We start from the raw sequence: 18413 nt of genomic DNA, 5'->3' as shown, positions 1-18413 counted from the left end.
GTGATGAGGCCTTGGTTCCAGGTTCTGGGAAATACACCTGCACTAAGGATGATATTAAACAGTTTAAGAATGGCCAGTTTGAATTTTTGGTCTGTGCATTTAATCATTTCATTCAGAATGCCATCAATATTGTTTAAGTTTCTTGTGGTAGAGTTGGCGTGTGTTTACATTGTCTGCATTTCTGTGTTTCTAATTTGATAAAGTTCTTCTTTTCCAAGGTTTTAGCACTCGTTGTCAAACCATTTCTCTTGTACATGCTCCCTGTTTATTTGTTTGTTTGTGGTTTTTAGGTTAGATAGTGTTGCAGTCATTGTAAATATTTGGTTCATCCTGTCTACTGCTAAATTGATCCCTTCAGTGTTGTGTAGGAATGGTGTAGCTAGGAAATAATTTCATAGGTTTTGTATTTTTGGTTCATAAATTTGATATGTATCTTCACTGTTGTGTTAGGGTTAGGGTTAGGTTAGCCCCTCCTTCTGACAAGTGCAGTCTGCTCTGATTGGCCAACTGACCCAGTGCATTGTGATTTGCTGAACACCGCAAGCACTCGTCGGAAATGTAACACCCCTTTCCATAATCGCGAGCTTCATCTTTCAAAATAAATGTAAAGACAGTTAATAAAGTCCTTAGTTTTACCATCAGTTCAAGCCCAAAAGGGGAACAGAGTCGCGTGACTGATAGTGATGAAGCTCGTATGTGTTTGCATTACACAACCACAGACGGTTAAGATAGCTGACTCCACTGTTATATTATGTGAATAGGGGAACTGAATTCTCCGGAACACCTGTTCCTTTCCCCAAAAACACACCAAGCCATAAGGATTAGCAGATGTGACGCTTGTTCTTTTTTTGCTTTTTTTGCGGTTTCATTCCAATTAAATCCAATTTAGAGATTTCCTGAAACCAGATACCATTTCTCAAAACTAAAACCAAAACCATTCACGTAATAGTGTACGAGGATTAACTGACAAAACCCTCATTCAAAAGTGTGTGAATCTCAGTCAAGTTTTAGTTTCGTGTAGGCTAGGCTCTAGTTTGAGGAAAGAGTATCTTAGTTCTTGAAAAAAAAATAGCTTTTTAAAAATCTTATATAGCCTACAGGCTGAATGAACACTAAAATGAAATAACTCTGTATATGAAATATTAGTCAGAAAAATATTTTTTCTTTCTTTAAATTGAATATTGAAGCTAAATATTTAGACTATATATATATATATATATATATATAGCTCACACCTGAGGAGGAAAAAAACATGTAGAGGCCAAATCTGCACAAAATATACGCAAAAATGCAAATATGCTAAATATCAGTTTTCACTCTTTATTTTAAAAAAAGTATAATACAATGCATTACAATGATGAGTGACATATGTACAAACATTCTTCACAACTTTTGACCATGTTGATAATTTAGAAACTCATGTATTAAACTGGCTATATTACATAGCACTTTATAAGGCAACTTCAGCCATTCAGCTGAAAATAAAGGGAAAGTAGTAGGCTAGTTGCCAAAGGATTCTCTCTCATCTTGTCTCAAAAGAATCCCACTTTTGTCAGAGGTATTTGTTTATGCTGGAGGTAGATCTGTGTTCTTTGGCAATACTTCAGGGTAGCATTCTCATAAGGAAACCTGAGGTTTCCCTGCTCATTTGGATTTCAGGTATACAGAATAGAGGTCTGCATGGGCTTTAAGACCGAACCCGGCCCATACCCGAGATCGTCTGGCCCGACAGGACCCGAGCGGCACTGTTGAAATTAGTGATGAATTGATGTACTAAAATTTGATAAAGTATGATAAGGCCTAAGAAAACGGCGTATAACAACTTTGCTTTATTGGGAAAAGATAATTCTACTCCGCACGCGAGTGGCGCTATGCGACAAAAGATCCCAATCAGTTATGCTGTCCATATTTACATTTAGCCTACTCATTTAGCAGACGCTTTTATCCAAAGTGACTAACAAGTAGGAGAGCATAACACACACTGGATCTGGTGCGACATGATGCGTCACATGCCTCGTTCGTCTACGGCGGTGGTTCCCAATCCTGGTCCTGGAGACCCCCAACACTGTTCATTTTACATGTCTCCCTATTCAAACACACCTGATTCAACTCATCAGCTCATTAGTGAAGACTACAAGACCTCAAATGTGTGTATCAGATAAAAGAGACACCAAAAGCGTGCAGTGTTGGGGGTTCTCCAGGACCAGGATTGGGAACCACTGGTCTATGGTGTAGACGCCCCGTTAGGTCAAATAATAACGTAGAAATTCGATCGCATGATTCGTGTCATTGTGACAACACATACTCATAGTGTTTGAAAAAGGACGTAATCGTCCTCTGCTTTTTGGGGTGCATTTACCCCCAAACCGCCAAAATAGCAAAGTGAAATCGAGGAAACACAGTAGGATTGGTCTCAATGTGTGTGTATGCCAGTTCACCTTACTATTTGCGTGTGGACCATGTATGGCACTAAATAAATTTCTCCAGTAAATCATAATGATTAAGGGGGGGGCCTCACACAAGCAGCCTATGGGCCCCTGACCTCATTAATCCACCCCATTATGTCGCCTCTGTCCCATGCGGCTCCTACGCCCCTGGCGTGTGTCCATGAAAGCAGCGTTGCCTACTTCATATTTTACTTTAGGTACAAACTCGTTCCAGACCCGAACCTGACCTGAACCCGACCTGAAACCCGAGAGTATTTGGGACTCTGCGGGCTCGGTTTGGGTAGCAGACCTCTAATAGCTACAGAAACAGTCCTTTTAACGGGCACACAATCCCATGAAATTTGATCAAAGACCTTTTTGTAGTATCCATGCTGACAACCACAAACTGTGTTTTTCTGGGGTGTACATGGTGAAATCACCACAGCATCTGTCAAAGAAGCAGTCAAAGAAAAAAAAAGAGTGAACATCTAAACAAAATCAACACAGCAAGATATGTATATACCTAAATTACATTATAAATTCATTACTGTAGTTGTCAAATGAAAATTAAACTGTATTATGCTTACTCCGCTTGGTGCATTTCTCGCATCTGAAGCAGTTTGGGAAATAGTTCATATTGTCTAGGTACGTCCCTTCCGAACATTTCTCACATTGCGATGCCATGGAACTAGAGCATTTCCTTATCAACTTAAACCCTGTAGAATAATAGATGAAGAGATTAAACAGTCTGTTCCTCTGAAAAACTGTTGCTCTGATGCTACTGATTCAACATTTCAGACATTGTACCTGGAGCACATTTGTCACAGCAGAGCCCGTCAGTCCAGTATTCCTCTTTAGAACAATCCCTTTTGCTGCTGACGCTGCGCTGCCCCATCACAACGCCTACGATCTGTGATAAAAGTTTAACAGTTCACGCAGTTGAACTTATGGCTTGGTATTGCTTAACTGGATGATGTCATCACTGGCCTAACCCTTGAAACTGTGGTTTAACTGCAAATATCTATTCTGTGATTAATAACAGAATCATTATGCACAAATTTGTGAAATTTGAAAACTGCTCACTAGTTTTTAATGACTCACCAATGATAACAAAACACAAGGCAGGAGTTTCCTCGTATGTTGTACTTGGATGTGAAACATGGTTCTTATAATGTGTGCAATCAATCCTTTTAAAAAAAAAAAGAAGAATATTTAATAGTATATATTTCAGTAAAGATAACTGAAATTCTGAAAGAATAAAGATCAGTGATGTATATATATTCATTGAATTGTGATATACAAAACAAACAAGGTACACAGGCTATTCATATACAGTACATACAAATGTTTAAAATCTGTAATTATATATTTTTTTTTTATCCAGTTAAATGTTAAATTTTGTGTGAGATATAGTTGTATATAACTGTATCTCAATATAATATTAATATATTTGTAGAACTATAGAACTGAAATAAAGAAGAGCACATGACTTTACCTCTGTCCAGCAGGATCTAATGTAGAGTTGCTCCTGAATGATTGAAAAAAATGAATGGAATGGAAGTCCTTTCAGGTTTTTATATAAGACGACAGTATTAGTCATCGTTTTACTATGACCACGAAACTAAGCAGGTTACAATAAATTTCGCAATAACTAAAACAGTAAACCAGTCCAGATTTAGTCATCACTAACTAGAAACTGAATGGGAAAAACCTTTCCTCTGAAAAGAGGAATTCAGTGTCTCAGCTCTAGTAATTTAAACATTGAGTGGATCACGTCTAGTTTTTATTTGACTTAAATTGCGTCTAAAAAGGAGTCATGAGCCATCAAATCATTTCATTGTAAACCTTGTGAGATTCATTATTGTACAACACTGTTGCAGAATAAAGGATATTACATTTAAACTTCTGTTCCACTAACATCTCTAGCATGATATATGGCTGATGAATTATCAAATAATTAAATATGGCTGACCAGTTTTTTTTAATTAATAAAGAGATGTATAGAAATTCTAAAATTTGTATTTATTTTGATCCCAATGATGGTTTTGCATTGTAACTGGCCTCAGACATTTCTGCTGAGATTCCAAAAAAATGCCATACATTTTTTAATTCATTTTTTTTACATGCCAAAGGGAATGTACTGAATAAGCCATCAACCAAATGCGGCTTATTCCAGTAAAAATGACGTTTGAAGGAAGTTAATCTCTCCAGCAATACCACACAAGTTCCTGCTCAGAAATTATCACATTTGTCAATAACTTTTTGTTAACAGTAAATACTCACTTTTTTTTTTTTTTCAACTAAAGTCAGATATCAAGCCATTGTGGATCACTGGTCTCATCATATTCATGAAAATTGAAAAAATTCATCTTCATTGATAAGAATTACATGTACCTGCATCTTTTCATTCATTTGTGGATAGACCTCAAAGACACTTTAACCTTTAGTTTACTGTTCAATCAGTATAGTAACATAGCTTATTAACTGACATTAATATTTTTTCTCTCTCTCTCTCCATTATCAACATCAAATAGGGTTTTTGCCATAGTAGCTTGTACACTAGGGGACCAAAGATAAAAATACCATGACATGAATTTCAATTAACTGCCTGTTTAAATATATCTAATGTGCTAAATGTGGACTATAAAGCATTAAGGTATTATAAACAATAACAGTATGAATTTCTGTAAAGCGAAACAATGTATATTTGGGAATGGTGCTGTACAGATAAAATGGACATCACAATAAAACGTCAAGATTGAGTGTGATACAGCATGAACAAAATGTTTATGAATTGTAATATAATTGTAGTGATTTTGCTTTTGCCAACCTGGGGAGGTCCACTAGTGTGGTCAGAGAGCGGCCTCAGCATAAACTGGGCCCTGGAGTGTGCTGTTCACTACATAATTTTAGTATTTACTCATTTTCCATTTTGTAATTTTTTTTATTTAATAGGGTTGAGTTTTTTTTTACTACATATTTCCACAAATTACAAATCACAAATAGACAAAACCATCAACAACATTCATTAATTTGGAGCTTAAGAATAGAAAAAAACAAGAACTAGCAATAAATAAATAAAAATAGATAAATAATAAAAATTGCACAGCTCAACAAAAATATAGTTTAATTTAAACATTTTGGCAGAAGTTTTTATCATACAGAAGTTCTCATAAATAAAATCCAAAAAGTTTAATATTGGTGACCCCAGGGTCCAAATAAACAGGGTTGAATTTTTAAAGGGGCAGAAAAAAAAAAATCCTCAGAATCTCTTTTAAGTTCCACAGAAAAAAGAAAGTCATCCAGTTTTGTAATGACATGAGCGAGTAAATGATGACAAAAACTCCTCTGTTGACTGTTTTACTGTATACTATATGACTGCAGGGCATATTTGAACCCTTTCCAGCAGTGACTATGATTTTGAGATCCATCTTTTCACACTGAGGACAATTAAGGGACTCAAACACAGGTTCAAACATTCACTGATGCTCCAGAACGCAACACGAGGCATTAAGAGCCAGGGGGGTGAAAAAAGTTTTGAATTTGAAGATCAAGGTAAATTGTACTTAATTTGTCTTCCCGGAAACATCCAATTATCTTCTGTAGCTAGTTAAGAACATGAACTCCTGTTGTACCCCTTGAGAAGTAACCTAGTTCAATTTTGTAAAAATGAGAGTGTGACATAGACAAACTAAGATGACACATGGAAAGAAACCGCACATAGAGGTGGATTTATGACATCATCAGTCTACAGCCAGTTGGGCTTGACTCAGTAACCTCTGTCTTAGAAGCCAAGTTCATTTACCATGACAATGCCAAAATATTATTTAATTACTAAATCAGAATTATAATGGCAATGCGTCATCTGGATCCAGACATCCTAAAAATAGCGCATTTATGCATTCTTTGTGAGAATACCTATTGAATGTTGCATTAAGATCTGACAAAGAATGTTTTAGCAGACGTGTATTATGTGGGCATTCAGGATGGTATCAGCCCTTATTTCACAACTTGATGCTGTTCCCCGTTTTCATAATTTACTTTTATGTAAAAACCTGACAATGGAGAGGGGCTAAAAAAACAAATCTGCTGCATAAAATTTGGTAAAATTTTTCACAAAATTTCAAAGTTAAAAAATCCTAGCACTCATCTACAACAGATCAAAAATGCACTTTTTTTTCAAACATTTGCGATAGTTCAAAACATGAAATCACAAAGTATCCTGTTCACAATACGAAGTAAGTGTTTCATCTACATTTCACTCACAGTAACTGCTATTACTATCAATCTTTCATTTGGCTTTCTTCTCATTCAGTTTAATACATTTGTCTGACTGATCTTAAAGGGTTACTCCACCGCAAAATGAAAATTTTGTCATTAATCACTTACTCCCATGTCGTTCCAAACCCATAAAAGCTACGTTCGTATTCGGAACACAATTTAAGATATTTTGGATGAAATCAGGGAGGCTTGAGACGTAAACTGTGTTCCGAAGATGAACAAAGCTTTTATGGGTTTGGTATAAAAGCTTTGATGCGATTTCAATTTTTCCTTTCTCTTTGGAGTGTTACAAGCTCTTGGTGCATAAAGAAGATCTGTAAAGATGCAGAGGCTAAAGTCTCAAAACCTAAGAGATATTCTTTATCAAAGTTAGGAGTCAACCACACCCCCTTAAAACGGCTCATTCTAACACGCCCACACATGTCTATGTCACAGTGTGGGAAGATTTGCATAACGCTGCCCAAATGTTCACGCAAAGAAAGAAGGTGCAACTTTTATTCTTGCTGTTGATGCTGCTGTCATGTTGTGGAGACACTGTGTGTTTCGTTGTGAAAGCGAAACTACTTAGTTTGGTCTTCCAAAAGAGGACAAGACTAGAAATCAGTGGTTAAGTTGTATTTCAACACTGTTCCAAATCAGTCCAACCCAAATATTCAGATGGGTGCTGCGCATTTTATGGAGGATGAAGACTATTTAATGCGTCTGTGGCACAACAGCTGTCTCTATAAAGTTGGGCAGTACAAACTTTGCAAGGACAGCCTGGCTCTTCTGACTCACAGCCTGTAAGTATGTTTTTTATATTTAAATAATTTGCCACTGATGATTCAGTCATGAGTTTGGAGCAGTGTTTGTTGTTTCTCAGATCACAAATGCAGACATGGTTTCATGCAGCGCGACACGCAACGCAACGCGTAAAAAGACAGTATAAGTCATTATAATCATTAATTATGTCCCCACTGGATGCCACAAATGCAATGTTTGTAATGTGTTTTATTTGTTTTGTCTCGTCTAGTGATGTCTGGATCGTGAATGAATCGTTCTATTTGAACCGGATCTTCTTAGTGAACCGGTCAAACCAGTTCACCAAATCGAACTGAATCATTTGAAATGGTTTGCGTCTCCAGTATGCACTAATCCACAAATTACTTAAATTATTCAGTTTATAAACATGGCTTACTCTACCTCTGATGCGAAATAAACCAATATCCCAACGAGCCCTACTTGGGTTATTCAGTTACTCCTAACAGTACACTGACTGAACTTCTAAAAGAGAACCGATGATGGGATGTGCACGAGCAGAGCAGCTGGACTGAGTCTCGCCCTGCTGGGAGACGGCAAAGTGGCTGCATCCGAAAACTGAAAAATGCTGCCTTTGGAGGACGCATTCCAAGGTAGAAAGGCATCAAGGCACGTCCGAATTCAGTGTTCGTTTCAGTTACTGTCTCCTGAGATGCCTTCATCTGGCAGATTTTTGAAGGCAGCATAGATGTATCCTTCGCAGCCTTTGATATCCCACAATCCTGTGCATTACATTCTGTGACAGTTAAGTCAAAAAATAAAGATGGCATCTGAAATTTGCATCTGGGGCTCAGTATGTGTGTAAATGTATGTTTTTGATCAATGTTTTCCACTTTTTATGTCATTTTTAGCGAGAAATTAATATTGCAGTAATTAAATATCCACTTAGTTATCACCAAAGCTCTCTATATTTTGCTGTAGATCATTAAACCATTACTCTGCCTTAGAAGCCTGTCCAAAATCAGTTTCATGAGGTGCCTTTGTGCAAAAATGCTGCCTGCAAAGTCATTGCCTGATACTGCAGCGAGGAAGCAAGTCATCTGCCTAAGTTTTCGGATACAGCCAGTATGTTAAGGGACATAACATTTCCGTCACATGCTTGAGGCATTCAGCCAATCACAATGCACTGGATAGCTGGCCAGTCAGAGCACACCTCGCTTTTTCAGAACGATGAGCTTCGTAAAAATCAACGCATTTCAGAAGGCGGGGCATAGAGGAGAAACAATAATGTACAGTATGTGGAAAATAATGTGTTTTTTGAAGCTTAAACCACATAAACACATGGAATTACACCAAATACACAAAATAATGTTATTTTTAGCAGCATTATATGACCCCTTTAATGGTGAATCATTTGGTTAGTCTATACATTTCTATACACACAGATTCTGTAGAACTGCACGGTTTCCCAAATGGATAACTAAGTATAATAAATTATTGAATTATTGTGTGTGTGTGTGTGTGTGTGTGTGTGTGTGTGTGTGTGTGTATGTGAGAGAGATTGCTATTTACATATATATTACTGTGTCAGAGTGACAGGGCGAAACTACAGACTGTGCCATAGGTACAGCAACACCATTTACTGTATCAGCAGCAAAGTACACAACACCTCATGGCGTGTCATTCCTCATCTGACACATTGGATTTGGCTAGTACTAAACTGAGAGAAGATCATACTGTTGTGTTTCTGCAATTAAACCAAAATGGTTCTCATTGCATATTACAAATATCTTGTGTTTTGAAACAATGGTTACTTGGACTGAAAATGTTTCACCCAGACGTTTCATCAGTCATTTGCTATTACTATACACAGTTATTCTAAGAAATAAAATGACTAGCTACTGGAACAGTGTCATTAAATTACCGTACTAATTACTCATCCATTTCATAAATTATTCTTGAACTGACCAAAGTATTTAAAGGGAGAAAGTTAAAAACATATTAACATTAGATGCTAACTTAATGCTTAATGTTAAATCCACTATTGTTTTATATATAATTGTTCTATATAATGCAAATGCTAAATTACTACTGTGTGCATTCAGTGTGTGCACTTCAAAAAAACTTGAAGGGGTCATGACATGGGTTTTTTTATTTTATTATTATGGTCCCCTAGGTGCAATTATAGTATTACTATAGTTTTTAAAAAAAAAAAAACTTTTAAAATGTAGTGAATTATGACATTTTCCCACCCTGTTTCTCATCCTTTGATTCAAACAGTCTGTTTTTGGGTTGTTTCTCCTTTGAGTTCAGTGTTAACTCCCGCTGTTATGATTGGTTAACGACAGTGCCATGGATCAATTATTAACACCCCCAGCCAGAACATTTGTGGATTGAGCGTAACTGTTTAGTAGCGGGTGATGCATTCGAAGCGATGGCTCTTGCAATGATAAAACCTTATATGTTTGAGCACATCTGCGTGGCATTGTAATTTCCCTGTACACAGACCCACTCGCTGTCCGTCGACTGAACACTTTTGAGGCGCGCGGCGCGACAATGATACGAAATGAGCGTAGTTGTCTTGTGCTGGAGGCGGTCATATGCAAATGGTTGGAACCTCACTTCGCACCGTGACGTCACTTCTTACCATGGCTCCAGAACGAGCTGTATTTAGAGCTTGATTAAATAAATGGCTCGTTTATAATGGGGAGGACGTCTTAAGCTATGAAACTTGCAGGACGTTTTAATGGTACAAAGACCTCTTATATTCCAAAAAGATCAAGGCAAATTTGGTTTCTCATTTCATGACCCCTTTAAAAAAATATATATAAATAAATAAAAAATTAAATAAATCCTCAAGGCTTTTATTTTGAACGTGCTGATTTGCTAGTACAGTACTAGTGTCTTGCTTCACGTTGTTTTTAGCACTGCTGTTGAGGGTGATTTAATTGTTATTGTTAGCAGGCTGATTTTCAGAAAACACAGACAGATGAAAGTGCACTGAGACGCTTCAAATACGTGACAAGGAAGCACGTTCACAAGTGAGCGACGGTTTATACGTGTTTTGTGTCATCACGTGATAGCAATACTGCGTTTATTTGGACTTATTTGGGTACATTGTGTCTGGAACGGTCTAAGGATTAGCCAGTTTGCTAGTCATCTCAATGCAAGTAAACAAATGGTGTATTGTCCTTCCAGCACTATACCAACCATGCATAGTGTGATTAGTGTTTTTCATTTTAAGAAGAGCACAGCTCGTGTCATAACGTGTCTATGTTGTTGTGGTTATCAATGTTTTGGTTGTGGATGGCTGGTGTTGGGGTGATTGAAGGATAGTGACAGTCAGTTTGAATGTTTTACATTCGATGCTCTGCAGAGAAATAAAGCAGAAGTTGTGAGTATTTCTGAGGTAATGGCCGCTCTCTCTCTCTCTCTCAATGCAGAACAAATCTGAACAGGCGGAAATATGAACGATGCGGATTCAGCCTCGAGGAAGCATGCGAGTTCCCGAGAACTGACGTTACAGAGTGAGTGCACGCGCTCTAATCACAGTACACCTGCTTGTGAGCTGATGACATGATACCTGTGAATTAATTCTGAATTATTAATCGTTATGAGTTAATCATCTTTCTTCAGCTCCCAAGAATGAGGATGCTTACGAAATCTCCATTCCTTTTGAAGACAACCACTTTGATCAGCAGGGAGGCTTCTACAACCAGAATGACCAGAACTTTGATGGTCAGTTCAGTTTGTTGTCCTACTATTGTTTTAGGGGTTTTATAAATCATTAACGAACATTATATAATGCTTAACAGATCATAAGTTAATATATAGTCTATTCACATAGCTAGAAATATGAGATAATGTTCTTGTTAATGTTTACTAATGAACTTACTAAACGTTACCTTAATGATTAACTTATGACTATTTAATGTAAATTGAAATGTTTCAAAATGTCAGTAAACTTTCAGTTCATATGATCTTCATTTGTTGGTCTTTGTTTGTTGTGTAGACCTCTATTTACACATCTTAACAAATAATCTATTTATCGTTTGTTCATGTTTTTGCAGCACCAAATCTAAAGTGGAAACTATTCATCATTTGCAAATGTTTATAAATGTTTACTAATCATTAATACCCTCATGAGCAGTCATAGCAATGGCTGAGATTTTTCCTGAGCTGTGTCCCAAAAAGTGTCCCAAAAGACCTGAATGGACCCTATTCACACATTTTTTTCTTTTGCAGTAGCCAATTAAGATTGAAACTATTCATCATTTGCAAATGTTTATAAATGTTTACTAATCATTAATACCCTCATGAGCAGTCATAGCAATGGCAAAAAGTCTCCCGAAAGACCTGAATGGACCCTATTCACACATCTTTACTACTCATTTATTAATATCATCTGTTCATGTTTTGCAGTAGCCAATTTAAGATTGAAACCATTCATCATTTGTAAATGTTTATAAATGTTTACTAATCATTTAGTGTCTTTATGGGCATTGGACATTTAGCTGCTCTAACAAGGTTTGTGTAAAGGGTGGCTGGTTAAGTTTAGCTAAATGCTTGCTAAAGACATAACAGATTGTAAATTGGTGCATTAGTATACTCTTCAGTTTATCATTAAACGGGATATACCTTCAATCATAAATAAACAAGGAAAAACTAATCATTTTTAAAAGAAAATACTTGTACATTTATCAAAACAATAAAAGATAAACCGATTGAACCATGTGCCCTTATAATAATCAAATTGAACTTATTGATTACATTATGTAATGTTTAATACATTTATTACAAACATTAAGAAGCATATATATATATATATTAACTTATGATCTGATAAGCATTATATAATGCTTGTTAATGATTTATTAATGAAAGTTATTATAAAGTGTTACCCTATAGGAGCTTGAATTAAAATGATTATTAAAGTGATATAATTATCAAGACTTATTAAGACTTTAGTTTATCTTAAGAACACAAATATAGACGTTTTAATATTCTTTCATATTGAATCTCATTGGTTCTCGTGCATCATGCATTGCTTTCATGTTTACCATATTTGATGTGCTCTATGCATGCGCGATGATCAATGTTTATGAATAAAAACCTAAATTATTAATTATAAAGTGATCCTGTCTCTTTAAAAGACTTGGATTAAATCACTTGTTTCCTGTGGATTGTTTTTATGATTTGCACATTTTGATGCCTGAAAGTTTTTTTTTTTTTCATAAGCTTTCAGATATGTGCAAAAATTATGAGAAAATATTTAAAATATCTTAATTTTGGTTTAAAAGATCAACAGAAGTTTTATGGGTTTGGAACGACATGAGGGTGAGTAAATATACAATATAATTTTAGGGTGATCTATCCCTTTAAGTGCTGTATTTTTCAACATGTGGTGATATTTGCTTGTGTTGTGATACAGGTGATCCACCAGCACCGAGCAGCTCGTACCTGTTAATCACTAACTTACGCACACAACTGCAGATCTCACTGGAGAAAAATTCATGGCTGCAGAAACGCATTGAGGACCTGGAAGAGGAGAGAGACTTCCTGCGCTGCCAGCTCGATCGGTTCATCTTCTCAACCAAGAGTCAGGAAAGCAACGGTGAGACGAGGACAGAACCAGAAGGAGAGAGGAGACAGAGAGTGAGCGAACATTGTGCTATTAGAGGATTATAACAAAGTCAATGATCGGGGAGAAGGAAGAGGACAGGGTCCGATTGACTATTGCTTGTGATTTTTATTTGCATTCAATAAATAAACAAAACGTCGCGCTACCAGCGCTCAATATAGCACAGTTGCATAAGAAAGTTCACAGGGCTCTCCAGAGCAGGCACAGTGTCCACACACCAGTCAGCAGCGGTCTCTCTCTACCTCCCAGCTCACTCCCAGGCTCTTTATGCGGTCTCTCCACACCAATTACTGGACCTCCCAGCTCACTCTGAGGGTCTTTTTTTTGTCTTTTGAATTTGATTAATTTACTCACCGCTCGTCTCCCAACTCTCCCTCCCGCTGCGGTGATCGATGACCCTAAAAAGTTAGTAGATGCGGTAAAAGGTCATTTGAGAAATAGTGGAATGTTTGGGAGAACTCTGTCATGTCATGTGGGAAGTCGTGGCCTAGTGGTTAGAGAGTTTGACTCCTAACCCTAAGGTTGTGGGTTCGAGTCTCGTGCTGGCAATACCACGACTGAGGTGCCCTTGAGCAAGGCACCGAACCCCCAACTGCTCCCCGGGCGCCGCAGCATAAATGGTGGCCCACTGCTCAGGGTGTGTGTTCATACTTGGTTGTATGTCACGTCACGTCACTTATCTTAGTTTGTGCCTTTTCCCATAAACAGTATTTCATTTACATAGTTTCATCAGTCATGCATACTTGCTTTGTAGTGAAAGACGGAGTTGAATATTTAAATTTATAAAATAAAATCAGTACTGAAATGTTATATGGGAATATTCAGTAAACTATCTAACAATCTAATTCCAATCTACTATTCAGCTACTTACATCATGCCCTATTTCTATGCATATTAAGTGTATTATGGACTATGTTGCTACCATCCACAGAAAGAAAGGTGATAAGTTTTATTTTAAAAAGATGTTCTTGTTGATTTTCTTTTGATCGTGGCTGCAGTAAATCATCATATGATGCAGACGTCAGGCTGGGTATTAATACAGATTGCCCACAATACAGACTGATGGAAAGACAAAAACTGATTTTTTATTTATTTTTTTTTCCTGCAGGTAATGATTCCAGGAGTTTTTCTTGGAGAAGGAGAAGAGAAAATGATCGGGGTAAATTGATCCTTATTTTACTTTCTACATTAGACTCTTCTGATGTATAACCAGTGCTATTTTAATATTATTTATACTGTTATAGTTTTTATAAATATTTTGAATTAGATTTTATTTTTTTTATTTTTTTTTTTTTTTTTTGTTTGATTTTTTTATTTTGTTTGTTTTTTAGTTATTTTTTTTGTTTTTTATTTTGTTTGTTTAAATCTTATTATTTAGGTTTAATTTATTATTTTCATCTAATATTTTACCTTTATTTCAAGTACTTAAAAAGTTTTTAATAGTTTGATTTAGTTATAATGAAATGATGATAACCCTGTGCAGAACATGAATAAATCCTAACTAAAACATCATACTTTAATAATTTAAAGATGCTTTTTTTCACTTCTGGTCCTTGTCTATGCTGTGTTGTCCTAAAATGGTAAGGGCGATCAGAGGGGCCAGATGCAGAAAGTTAGCCACTATGTAAAGACTGTCTTAAGAATTAGTCTGAATAATTAGCAGTTAGCCAAGGAGTGATGAGTTATTATTTTTTGATTCAAGACCAATCATGTTTTTATGTAACAAAAAAAGTAATTACCATTCTTAAAAAAGAAAAAAAAAAAAGAGATGACTATCTTGTAAAACTAGTCTAAGCCTTTTATGCAACCGGCCGCAGAAATAGCTTTAATCATTAACATTTCAGATCAACAAGTGGAGAGTCAGCGTTCAGCCAACCGTCAGTCATTCCAGCAGAGGCCAACCCAACAGACTTCAGCCAATTCCAAGGGCCTGAGCTCTGGTCCAGTCAGTGCTCAGATAAATTCCATGTATGGATCTCCCCACCCTCAGCCTCTTTTGCAGGGCCACGGTGTCGGTGGCACCGGCACCAGCTGCAGTAGCAACAAAAGGTCCCTCAATGAACTGCAAGGTGGGTCTAAAAGTTTACTTTTTTAACCTATATTTGTGGTACATTGTCATTTTGGTTATCAAATTATTTACTGTAAGTCTATAATAAGCATATTTACAGTTTATGTACAGTTTTTCACCATTCTTTATAATTTGATCTCATGTATTGTAGATAATGTGTAGTGGTCCACCAACGTGTCTGATGATGGTGATCAAATCTTTTGATGTAAAGGCTCACGCTTAAATGACTGAAATTCTAAAATGAAAATGAAAGTAGTACATAAGCATAAATTTTATAAGAAATCTCTTGCACAACTTTTTAAAATTTTAATTAAAAAAAATGCCATTCATTTTTATTTCATAAAAAGCTTTAAAATCAGTGGGGAATGCACATTTTAAGGTGTTTTTTTTTTTTTTTTTTTTTTGATGCTTCCATGTGTGTTATTTCGTAGTTTTCATGAGTTTAATATTTTTCTAAACCATTACTAATTAAAAAAGAAAAAACTTTCTGCTGGTAGTGTACATATCATATAATGCAAATGAGATGCAAACAAAAACGTCTGACATACTGTACACAATATTAACTCAAAATTAATATTCTTTGTCAAGTGGGCATGGTTATCAGGCTTTGACGGTAATATAAAAATGGCCTTATATCACCTGATTAATCAAGATTACACTCCCGGACACAATAAAGCTGAATTTTCTTCAGAAATCAGTCTACAGTAATTGAGTTCTCAAGAAACATTTATCATTACATTAGTGGTTGAGTCAAGTACATTACATTATCTTGTGATGCCACAGAATCCCTCACTCTTCTGGGAGATGAAGAAGAGGATGACTATCTTGAGGATAGCTACCTTGAGGAAGAGGAAATGATGTCAAGAGAGGATGTGATAACAGATAGCATGTCACTTCGGAACATTGGCACAGCTGGAAGATCCACCGGCAGTCATCCAGCTCTGAAGAGAAGGAGGGTTTTCAGAATCGCCAGAGGGAGAGAAAGACAGAGAGGTGAGCGTGACAGCTCAGAGTGAGGAAACATGACAAGCAGGTGATTTTCTCTTTGTTCATCTTTCTCTCGTTTTTGCTGTTGTCCTAGTGAAAGATGCAGCAGGTGTGTTGTTCCGCTATAAAAAGATCCTGCTAACATACCAGAGGTTAAAGAACATGTCCAAGGCCTTCCAGATCCACGGTGTAGATCGTAATACGGTGGCCTCTACCACACCCATTGCTGAGCTTCTGCTGGTGGCTCCAGAGAAGGTGGCTGAGGTGGGCGAGTTTGACCCGTCTAAAGAAAAGCTTCTGGACTACGCCCGACGCTGTTACATCGCCCTCGACCCCCAGACTCTCAGCAAAGTGCAAGCATTGAAGAAGAACAATCTCCTCCTGCCCATCTCATACAGGTACATACAGCAATCATTGAAACACTTCCTTTTTAATCTTTGTCACTCTTCCAGGAGATAGTCAGTTTACATAATTAATAAACTAAGTAGTTAAAACTTTGTTTATATGCACTTATGGATTATATTGGACATATAGTTTAATCAATATATAATTAATAAATATTCTGTCTAATAATAAATATTAAATAAAGATGCACAGATATTAAAAATCTTGCCGATAGTAATAAGCTGACAACTGTTGTTTTTCTCGAAAATTGGTTGTTTTAAATGTAAACTTAAAATTTACAGTATGACAAATTCACACACACACACGCACAATATTAATGAAAGAAATATTGTTCCTACTCTTACTATTAAAATCCTCTGATTTTTATATAGCTTTAAGAAAGAGTTTTATTTTTATCAGTGGGTTTACGATTTGTGTAAATCATTCATAAAACCATTCTTACATAATCTGTTGCATTTGATTCAATGTGGCAATTTAGATGAACAAATTTATGAATGATTCAGAATTACACAGTCTTGCATAAAGCACAAAATCTTGTATTGACAAACCCTTCCAAAAAAAAAAAAAAACACTGACTGTTTGATTTTTTTTTTTTTTTTTTTTTTTTTTTATGCTTCTCCAGGTTGAAAGGAACGGATAATCGATAATTGGAAGAATTAGTGGGTTGATTCTTATCCTGCTGTGCAGTGAAACCCCTTCACTGTATTTTAATGTACCATAGAACACACTTCTCCCATTTTAACCTCCACATTGTGCTGTTCAGATCCGCTGTACTCTGAACCAACTCTACTATTACCTCTGTTCACTCACTCATAGAGCTGGATGCTCAAAGCTGCGGGTGGACTGCACACTTATGCTTTCAGGTTTGCCATTATAAAAGAGAACTTGGTTCTCAAATTCATTTTACACCATTCTTTCATTCTTTGCTCCGGTTAAAGCTCAATTTACACTTTTTAAACCAGTCCAAAATGTGCAGCAACAACATCAGTCCTTTGTGATGTGTAGCTCTATAGCAATGTGTGTTCTCAGAAGTTCTTTGTTGGGTCATTTGATCCTCTCAGTTGTCCCAAGTGTTTGTCCTGGTCCTCCGTATCTCATAGCACTTACTTGACAGACTGAAAGACTTTTGAAATGTAGGTTCTTCTAAAAAGTGGTGCACACATATACCCATGCACTCCTCCCGTTTTAACACTGTGCTACTCTTTGCAAGCGGCACCTGTATGTTCTCATTGGATTTGATTTGTGGAGTGTTTGTGCATGTGTCTCCCTTAATCATGGCCTGTCTCCTATTAGATGACACTGACTGTTCAGCATGTGAAAAGTTTGTATAGTGTAAATCAGTGATAATACTTGTTAAAACAGTTGGTAATAGTACTAGTCTAGTCTAGTACCGCATAGTGCAGATGATGTTATGTGAGGGAGTGAGTGCAGACATGTTCCTGTTCTACCTGGTGCTGAAGTGAGTCTCATGAGTGTGTGTGTGTGTGTTTGAGATTGTGTGTTTGCTGAATTCACTGTGTACGTCTGAATGCATGTTGTGTGTTTGTTAGGATGCAGTCAGTGTGCTTGAGATTAGACTATTCATGGCTCCTTCGAACACATAGTGAAACTTCCAAGTGGCTAAAAAAAAAACATCAAGTTTCTCTTTACATCACAATCTTCTTCTTCCTTACTATCAGATAATGTTTGTTGAAACACTACAAAAACATTAGATGTCATAGACTAAAAATCAACAACATTAGTATTATTCATTGTTGATTTATTCCCGTTATAATGCATTATTTATAAAACTTGAACATCTAAAAATCTATTAGTCTATGTAGAATTTCACATAAAATTCTTAAAATTATTTTCCATTGTTAGTTTA

General features: G+C 36.3%; 2 protein-coding genes across 5 annotated transcripts; one reads left to right on the top strand and one right to left on the bottom strand.

Annotated features, from left to right (window-relative positions):
* Positions 1-1306: 1306 nt before the first annotated feature.
* Positions 1307-3972, bottom strand: LOC109105730 (tumor necrosis factor receptor superfamily member 1A-like). The gene is made up of 5 exons (XM_019119002.2): positions 3922-3972; positions 3528-3613; positions 3234-3336; positions 3014-3142; positions 1307-2874 (listed from the first exon to the last, which is right to left on the bottom strand). The coding sequence occupies exons 2-5, from the start codon at positions 3585-3587 to the stop codon at positions 2636-2638; spliced, it is 531 nt and encodes a 176-aa protein (XP_018974547.2). The 5' UTR covers positions 3588-3613; positions 3922-3972; the 3' UTR covers positions 1307-2635.
* Positions 3973-10328: 6356 nt separating this feature from the next.
* LOC109105729 (coiled-coil domain-containing protein 106-like) lies at positions 10329-18195 on the top strand. Of its 4 annotated transcripts, none has more exons than XM_042772259.1 (9): positions 10329-10486; positions 10889-10972; positions 11082-11183; positions 12877-13059; positions 14195-14245; positions 14931-15155; positions 15938-16147; positions 16236-16539; positions 17169-18195. In XM_042772259.1, the coding sequence occupies exons 2-9, from the start codon at positions 10912-10914 to the stop codon at positions 17191-17193; spliced, it is 1161 nt and encodes a 386-aa protein (XP_042628193.1). In that variant the 5' UTR covers positions 10329-10486; positions 10889-10911; the 3' UTR covers positions 17194-18195. The 4 variants fall into 4 exon arrangements, with proteins under 4 accessions (XP_042628193.1, XP_042628194.1, XP_042628195.1 ...); XM_042772260.1 differs by having other exon boundaries at positions 10335-10496; XM_042772261.1 differs by lacking the exon at positions 10329-10486 and adding an exon at positions 10549-10615.
* The last annotated feature ends 218 nt before the right edge of the window (positions 18196-18413 follow it).

The sequence above is a fragment of the Cyprinus carpio genome, chromosome A16, assembly GCF_018340385.1.
Source record: "Cyprinus carpio isolate SPL01 chromosome A16, ASM1834038v1, whole genome shotgun sequence".
NCBI classification, from domain to species: Eukaryota; Metazoa; Chordata; class Actinopteri; order Cypriniformes; family Cyprinidae; genus Cyprinus; species Cyprinus carpio.
This window is presented reverse-complemented; position numbering and strand designations above follow the sequence as displayed.